Here is a 9,587-nt window from a genome sequence, read left to right on the forward strand (position 1 = left end):
TCTCTCTCTCTCTCTCTCTCTCTCTCTCTCTCTCTCTCTCTCTCTCTCAATAGTCAGAATTGCAATGTTTACACATTTTGCCGTTAATGCGCTCCTCCAAAATGGAATTTATATGTGGAGCAAAAATTACCAAAAATAAAAATATACACAACCAAATCATAAACGTAAAATATTCGACATGATTAATTTGAAAAGTGAATTCTGTTGAAATTTCAATTTGAAAACGATGAAAAGGAATAAAACAAACAAACGACAAAAAAAAAATTGAATTTCTAAAATTGATGTTGAAAGAGAGTATTTGTTAATGTGCGGTAAATAAATCGAAGGAGAAAAAAATAAAGTTTATACGGAAAGCCAGAATTCTACTTTAGTAAAATGACAAAAAAAAAACTGCAGACTGCTTAATCGAATAAACAGGATGATTAAGCACAGTGCTACCACACCAACGAGAATTATTTATGGATAAGTTACATTATGGGCTTAAATGTTATTACAGCAAAAACAAAACCGAAAAGCACCGAGAAAGAGACAGACATCATTTCATAATTGTATTTCGTGATTTTTGTAAGCACAAGAAGGCATTTCTTCGTTCGATACGTATGCTTTTTTTTCTTCTTTCTATATGAGATAACGAGCGACTGATTCAATCTTTTGTGTGTCTTTTGTTATGAAACCGAAAATCGGTTTACGAATTCGAGAACTAGATGGTAAATGGGAGGGATTCAATTAAGTAATAGTTGATGGTTGCGCACCATATCACACATTCGATTTGTGCCTCTGTTCGAAAGTCATGCGATTCAATATGCCCAATATGCGACCACAATCATAACGCCATAGTCTATAAATATCGTAGCATCGATTTAGCATTTAATCAGCAATCCATGTCTCACATACACACACGGCGGTTGGAACACCAACAATACATCAAGATTCAAAGAATGGGAGAACGCCTTAAGAATAACGCACATTAATTGCATTAAAAACTAACGGGATACAAAGCGGTATTCAAATTTCCGTACGTACGAAAATGGCTTTTATAGAGTCCAAAATGTTTCTTTTTTCTCATATGTGTCAGACTATGGTTTTTACCGCCTTCAATTTTGTTTTGCTTTTTCTTTTGTTTTTGTTTCTTCATTCAAAAAGGTTTCAATTTATATATGTGTCTGGCTTTGGTACTTATTCCATCATATAAGATGCGCCACTTAAGTGACTACAAAATAAATCTAAAGTGACTTTTTTCTATTGCATTTGAACAAAGAAAGAGCACAGCGACGACAACGATGAAAATAAAACGAAGAAAATTCCATAATAACGGCGCGCTTGAGTATGCGATCAACAATATCGTTTCGTTGTCTAATTGCACATTTATACAGAAATGACATTTTAAGCCACAGATAAACGATTATGTCATGAATATTCAGTCAGTCTCGGTTTTATTCTGTTAATGTTGGCAATGTTGGTGTTGTGTATGCTGCTGCCGTTGCACATTGTACACGATTGATGCAATCGTCAAATAAAAATAAAATATATAGTGTGACCTAATGTAATGCAGTCTTTTGCACTGTTCTCTGTTCCCCCCGCTGCTGTGTATGTGTATATACCCGTTTTTGTTGTTGTTGTTAATGTTTGATTTGTACATCATAGCGTGTGTGTGTGTGTGTGTAAATGGGTGCCGAATCGTAATCTAATATTTAAAACGATTTCAATAGAGTCTTACATATCGTTGATTGCATTTCATGCGCCCGATGAACAACATATTCAAAATATGCGGAAGAGAGAAAGGACATCAATGGACTGATGACGAAGAAAAAAGAGAGCACCGTAAATGAGTGAGCGGGAGAGTCTGTTTACCTTCATGCATGCAAAAGAATCATCATCGTTGTCACACTCAATTGTGCGACGGTATTTTTTGCTTTCGTTCCTGATCTCTATCCCGTTTCACTTTCATGCAAAGCAAACAGAACATGAATGCCAGACAAACGCATCAAAAAACAAAAACAAAAGCAAAAAAATTGCGGGCAATATGCTAACGATACAACAGACAGTTTAATCTGAAAAAAGGTCCTCAAATAGATTTTAATTAAAGTGATGCTATTGTTAAGTATGTTATGGCAAGCGAAACGAACAAGTGATTCAACGAAAGGGAGCGAAAGAGACGGAATGTTGTCTGCGCCCAAAGTGCATCATCGAATGTAGTAAGCGGCCGCACACATGCTATGTGTTGCATTCAATCATCAGTTCGAGTCGGTTTCATTTGGTTTTATGTTAATGCAATAACCATCAACAAGTGTCTTGCCACTCAAATTTAAATAGAATTCGATGTTGTTGTGCCTTTTTTTTCATTTCTTCTAAATTTAATGATCTAATACCATCGTCTAATCATGGCACGTCGGCAATAATCATTGAAAAATACGCCAACAACAACAACGGTGACGGCGACAACGATGATGAAGAGGACGGCAAAACAACGGCATTAATCATATCGTTGATGATTATTTGACAATGAAAATTTTGTTGTGATTCACATTGAAAAGCGCGATTTTTATTGAGCAAGAATGCAACAGTGTCGACGTTGAGTATGTGCATGCTTTCACTTGATGCCCTTGAACGTTGTTGTTTTGCAGTACATTCCAGATAAACGTCAATGAATTTCATTTGTCGCTGTTGATAGCAATTATAAAACAATTCAATTCATTTTATTTGTTCAGGTATACACATTTATCGGAGCAGTCACACAACGGCGTGATTTCATTCAATATTCAAATTGGTTGTCACTGTTATTATTTTTGTGGCAATAAATTAGGTCTTTATTGATAACGACATTCACTTGTGGTTGATTTGATAAAAAAAAGCTAAGAAATTGAAACCACTACCCATTTAGTAAATTGCATTTACATAAAAAAAATCTTCGCAACACACACCGTTTTTGTTTACAGAAAATTCTCCAAGCTATTCATATATAAAAAAATATGGCATCTATACATCAAAGTTCCACGCTGATACGATGATGATGACTGACACGAATTTGTCATTGTTGTAGACGGTGTCGCCGGTTCATTTCGGCTTATACACGACATTTCATTTGTCCTCTGGACTCGGTTCAAAAGTAGAAAAATACGTTTTCTGACTTCTAATCGTCTATGTGTTTCAATGACAATGTCGCACACAAATCACTTTTACAAAACATATTCTGATACGACACACAAAAATACATTTCAGTAATATTGGAGAAAGAAGACATAACATTAAAGCACCGAATATTCAATGCAACAATATGAATGGACAATTAATATATCGCGTGAACAATTCTAAAAATAGACATCGCCGCTTTAAGTAGATCGCATACATTGGACAAACACATTACGATAATATACCGTTTTTTGTTGCAAGGTTTCATTTGTACTTAAATAATACGCATTAAAATATACAGCAACATGGTATATTTTATGGTGTATGAATTTCTCTCATCCTCCCCATCTCTTCCTTTTGTCTGTATGTCTGTTTCGCGATCACTTTCTAGACCTTGCTACCGTACGTAAATAATATACATATTTAGTTTGAATTGCGTCGCATTTGTGGTCTGCGTTCTTATAAAAAATGTAAACAGCTTCTCCATTTCGTGTTGTTTTGCAAAAAATCATGTCAGGCATCAAAGTATGCAGGCGGTGAATAAACTCTCAACCGTGCAATGTCAAACAATCATTAATCATTGAAGAAGAAAAAATTCAGCTCAAATGAATAATTCGAAGAATAAGCACGACGTTCGATGAACTTTTTGGTTTTTTATGTTCACTGTTTTTTACAGTAATACTAAGAATTGACAATTAAAAAGCAAAATCATTAAAAAAAGTAATAATTTTATTTTGCTTTCGGTTTTTCCAGGTCCAAAAAATTACAATGGGCTATTACTGCGCGCTGAAGTACTATATCGGCTGGGTCATTTCCGGAGTTCGTTGGCGGATGCCGAAAGTGCGATCAAATGTCAACCAACGTCGTGCAATGTAAGTATATATAAATAAAATATTCTTACGTCATCTCATTGAATGAAATTGGCACTTAATTTAAACGTAAAGCTTCAATTGGCTCAAATAAAAATAACTAAATAAAACCAATAAAATTGTTATTCTTAAAATTTACAGGCATACTTATATCGGGCATTGACATTCTCAGCATTAGGTTTAACTGATGATGCCATCATATCGTATTGTTTGTCGATACATTACAATCGGACTTTGACTGCAGTCTCAAAAAGCAATCGATTGGAAGTAGCAAAGGTGAGTTGAAAAAAAAAAACGAGAAAACAATCATTCGAAAACAGTCCCTGCTTACATACTGCGCATTAGAATTGACGATGCGAGTTTTTATGCTGGGGATTTTTTTTTTTGTTGTAAGAATTGTCTTCTTTGGCTGTGCACCGATAATAAAATACAATTTTATGTTTGTTTGTATTTCAAAATTCCAGTTGCTGCAAAATTTTTTGTTAAATTGCAATTTAACAACGAAATCATCGTCGGTACATGAATATTTGAATCGATGTCATTTGCGAACGCTGAAACATTTTCCACAATTGTATAATGATAAGTGTTTTCAATCAGATGCATTACATTATGCCGATGCGTGTCTTGTTGATTTCAATGGTTCAAGCGAGAAGGTGAAGGGCGGCCTGCAAACAAAATTCCGTCATTCGGAGCGAGAAAATTATTGCTTTCCATATAAAAAATCGTTGAAATTTTTGAAAACCTCAAAGCGATTTCGTCGAAAACATTATAATACCGAAAACGATGATAAACTACAGGAAATCGTTTATCTAAATCAATTGGCCGACACAATGTTCACAAACGAATCAATTGTTAGTCTAAATGATGTTTCAAATATGGACAAACGCATTTCAAAACTATTTGATCAAATACAGTATGAAATTTATAAAGCCAAACGTGAGTATTAAAAAAAAAACGTATTTTGCTTACATACACACAGGCGTGAGCGAGCGCATCATTATTTTCTGGCATGATAAGAATGAGTAAATAATGTTAAATACAATTCTTGTTTCTTGCAGAAGCCCCATCAATGTTGCTCGATGTGCAACCATCGCTAATTGATTTATCCGATTTTGATTGTGTATTGTGCTATCGCACACTGTGGAAACCGGTGGTTACACCTTGTGGTCATACATACTGCATGGTAAGCTATGGAATACAATGTGTATAGAATGGAATGAAAACGTGCAAAAACTCGATCTTGCGTGTTGTGATTTAATGTATTTGATTCGCCACGATTAATCGTGCACTATAAATAGCATGGGTGAACGTGATTTAGAACAGCAACGAATTGCTTGAGTTCATATTATGTAAACCCTCGTCCCATCGAATAGAATGCTTTTTTTTCTTTCGTTTTATGAAAAATTTCTATTAAATTTGTTCTCACATCATTTTATTTATGAATTTGTTGTTGTTTCAGGTGTGCTTGGATCGATGTTTGGATTATTCGTCATGTTGCCCGTTATGCAAGACGTCATTGATAGAGGATTATTCAGTGAATCGTATTAATAATTCAATTCGTAACAGTACATCATCTTCAGGGACCAATTATAGTTTAGCATCTTATGCATCATCAAAAAAGGCCGTAACACGTTTTATAGAGAATGCAATGCAACGTTTCATACCGTTAGCGTATCGAAAGCGTCAATTGCAGGAAATTGAAAAAGAACCATCGGTGCCGGTATTCATTTGTACAACAGCATATCCAAATGTACCGTGCCCATTGTATGTGTATGAGCCACGGCATCGTCTCATGATCCGACGTGTGATTGAAAGTGGTCAACGACAATTTGGCATCGTACAACCGCATGCGAATGGTGGCTATTCGGATTTTGGTACAATTTTAAATATCCAAGATTGTGTACTACTTGGCAACGGTTGTTCCATTCTCAGTACAATCGGTTACAAACGATTTCGGGTGATTGAACGTAATGAAAAAGATGGTTATGACACTGCCAAAGTTGAATATATTTGTGACGAAGCAATTAGCGATGAACGTTTAGATGTTGTTAAATTAATTAACGAGACTATTTATAAAAAAGCCATCGATTGGTACAATAGTTTACCATCACACATTCATACGGAAATTCATAAAAGTTTCGGTTCAATGCCAAGAAATGAAAAGAATTTGGAATCGATCACCGATGGCCCATCATGGGCATGGTATATTATAGCGCTACTACCACTCAATCAAAACCTTAAGGTAATTGAAGAAACACCATTATCTATATTATTCTTTAACTTTTCCATGTCAACTGGTCTTATTTTCTCTCTCTCTCTCTTTCAATATATTTCATTAGGTGGAGATTTTAGCGACAACTGATTTGGAAAAACGTTTGCGAGCCATCGATAAAACATTAGAATACGTTGCTGCTCAACAGCGTCGTTCTGTTTGCGTGATACAACAAGGATTACAAGCGTGTCAAACTGTCGATTGTTGTATGCGTGCTACCTCATCAAATCAACTAAACGATGGACTACAATCGAATGCAACACAAAGCCAAGTTACCGATTTTATATTATAACAAAATGATAAACAAACTCATAACATCATTACGCACTATTGTATTCGATCGATGTTAGATATCCAAATACCTGACACTATTTAAATGATGATGAAATTCAATTTATTTGTATTTTCACATTGAATATTGGGAGGAAGTACTGCAAACAAAATCTTACAAAAAAAAACCATTAATTTAATGAAAATGAAACAAATAATAATATCTTTAAATGATATTATACTATATTTAATTTTCAACAATTATTTATGTAATGCATTTCTTCAAAATTGTTATTTATGTTTGATGTATTTCACGTGGAATATTTTATAAAATTTGAAACAAACGATAAGAACATAAAAAAAGACACTGAACTATATATACATACATACAAACGATTTCTTCTCCAATTACTAACTATTTGTCACGGTTTCAGTAGCGCAAAATGTGAATTTTACCAAAATTATGGTGGCTGAATGTTTAGAACACACATACATATATATACAAACTCATTACAGTGAGTCAAATACGGAAGATAAATCGGAAAAGGCAATAACGATATATTTGATGAAACTTAACCTAAGACAATCATTCCAATCCTTAGCCCGTCAAAGCAAATAAAAAAAAATCGTTTATTATTTAATTGAAAGCCTTTTTACCGAAGCATATAACGCAATCAAACTCGGGAAATTCACACTCTGAATGTTGAAAATGGTTTAACAAACAAAGAGACATAATTATTTGTATGATCATGAAAAATGTTTATTTTTATATAAAAATGGTTAAAACAAATATCGCTCCAAACTTACGCATTTAGAGTTTTTGTTTGGACTGGCGACACCAAACATTACAAATGAATTTCATCGGTTTTTTTGTTTCCAAAAATGCAAATTAAATAAATGATCTTTGTTTTCTTCGCATTACATCTTGAAGGGTTTTAGAAAAAAATTGAACTAGACGAAGAACATGATAACGGTTTCTTTATCACAACATTTTCAAATTTATAAAAAAAAACACTTGAATGTAGTTGAATCGATTTTTTCTCTAAGAAAACCATTTTTAAGCCAATCTATTTAACTCTATCTCCAAATCTCTATCATCAGTCAACTTAATCTTCCTTGAAATTTCGTCGGTTGTTTCGAAATTTAAAGCAAAAAAAAGAATACGAATGAAAACAAAAACAAAACCAGAACCAGAAATTATATACACCTCGAACTATTTAGCTAGTTTCATAAAAATGTCTGTTAAAGTTAAGTGAAAGAAATCTATAATAATAATGTATGTACCATTTGTATAAGCTATTAGTTAACTCCTCATTGTAGAATGTATAAAATTTAGCTAATAACAGAGAGTTTAAAAAAAGCAAATGTAGAAGGTTACTAGTTTAATTTAATTGTATAATAATTGAATGTGATACAAATAGCAAGAAAACAAACAAACAAAAATAATGGGAATGGAAACAGAAATTAATTTAAAGAGTGCGGAAATAGCACCTAAAATCATTCTCTTTTTTTTTTTTTTGTTTCTATTGCAAACTTTAAACTAAAAACCGAATTATTTTAAGTTAAAATTTGTCAACTTCATTAATTTGGGGGAGAATTCAGTATTTGATTTTGCTATAAAAATTGCAAGGTCAGTCTTCGATGTAATTTTTACACATAGATAAAAAAAACACATGCACACACAAACACAAGAAAAACAAAAACTTTTTTTTACAAATTCATTGAACGTGTTGAAAAATAATAGTTATGTAGACATTGAATGTGACATGTGTATTCTCTTTTCGTTTTAATTTTTAAAAGAAAATACATATATCTATTTTCTTGAAATCGATCAATTGAATAACATAAATCGCTGTTTTTGATCTGCATGCTTCTTTATCGGATCTCATGATTTTTACTTTCATTTCCTTTGCGTCAATGTTTGAGCGTGTATCAGAGAAGAAAAAACACACTCAACCAGCCAATAAAGTTCATATTTTTTTTATTGTTACTTTATCAATCTTTTGAATTTAAGAAGCTCATATCAATTTTCTTTTGTTAAAATGCGTTTCGAGAAAAAAGAGCAAAGGAAAAAAGTTCACCTTCCCCCCCAAAAAAAAAATACCTTCAAACACAAATACTATTTCGAGTTTCCACGTTTGACTCAAATTCTGCTGATGGATCATCTAAGCCAAGTTATCTTTTTTTGTTTTGCATTTTAAATATAAAAAAATATATTTATTGCTGTTGCAGTGAAGCTCTTTTTTTGCTATAAATCGTAAAGATATTACTGTTATTTATATAAGATTTTAAATCCTAATCTCTCTCTTAATATCACATTTTTTATAAGAGTCTGTCATCTATTCCTAATTTTTTTCCAAATAAAAAAAAACCCACATCGGTATACAAATACGAGAAAAAAAACTTATTTTGCATTTTATTTATTCCACAAAAATATGGCGAGAAGTAAGTGATGTCGTTTGTCGATGTCTTTTTTAGTTAAATCCAAAATAATGACGTATTATTTTCATTCATTTTCGGATTTTTGCTGATTGGAATATTTGTAAATTCAATTTTAAACGAAATCATATTCGTAATTCTAGGGAATACAGTTTTAATTTTACCGAATTTATCTGAAAAAGGAGAACGCACATAGCTTGAAAGTCAGAATATATACCCCTAGATTATTTTTTTAAATTTTGAAATCCCATTCTACTCCTGGTTACACGAATTTCAGAAGCGATAAGAACTCTAGGGGGTTCCGACTTAAGCGAATGATCCATATGCGAGCGAATTTTTCCTATATATTTTGCAAATGTAAACGAATGGTCGCAAATGTTTCTTACAAATTTTGCGAATGGTGGCGGATGTTTCATACAAATTTGCGGACGGTGTCGAATGTTTCATACACATTTTGCGGATGGCGCATATGAAAAGTCATATTTTTACATTCAAAAAGTCAAAGTGACAGATTAGGTGACAGAGATTCAAGCCGAATTGATATTTTTTTGGTAATATTGAGTGAAATTTTTCTAAAATGGTAAATAAATCTTTGCCACTCGTAATAT

The 9,587-nt window shown here is 32.8% G+C and overlaps 1 protein-coding gene across 1 annotated transcript in view; it reads left to right on the forward strand.

Moving 5' to 3' along the window:
- The window catches only part of LOC116338481 (LON peptidase N-terminal domain and RING finger protein 2), a 13,269-nt gene extending 6,527 nt beyond the window's left edge, over nt 1-6,742 (forward strand). Inside the window, exons 2-7 of the mRNA XM_031763764.1 lie at nt 3,883-4,001; nt 4,140-4,274; nt 4,463-4,934; nt 5,057-5,181; nt 5,458-6,240; nt 6,338-6,742. Of these exons, the coding sequence (XP_031619624.1) occupies nt 3,883-4,001; nt 4,140-4,274; nt 4,463-4,934; nt 5,057-5,181; nt 5,458-6,240; nt 6,338-6,562 (1,859 nt within the window). The 3' untranslated portion in view covers nt 6,563-6,742. The remainder of the gene's footprint in view (nt 1-3,882; nt 4,002-4,139; nt 4,275-4,462; nt 4,935-5,056; nt 5,182-5,457; nt 6,241-6,337) is intronic.
- The last annotated feature ends 2,845 nt before the right edge of the window (nt 6,743-9,587 follow it).

The sequence above is a fragment of the Contarinia nasturtii genome, unplaced genomic scaffold, assembly GCF_009176525.2.
Source record: "Contarinia nasturtii isolate CC-2019 unplaced genomic scaffold, AAFC_CNas_1.1 Cnas_scaffold_414, whole genome shotgun sequence".
Classification (NCBI taxonomy): Eukaryota; Metazoa; Arthropoda; class Insecta; order Diptera; family Cecidomyiidae; genus Contarinia; species Contarinia nasturtii.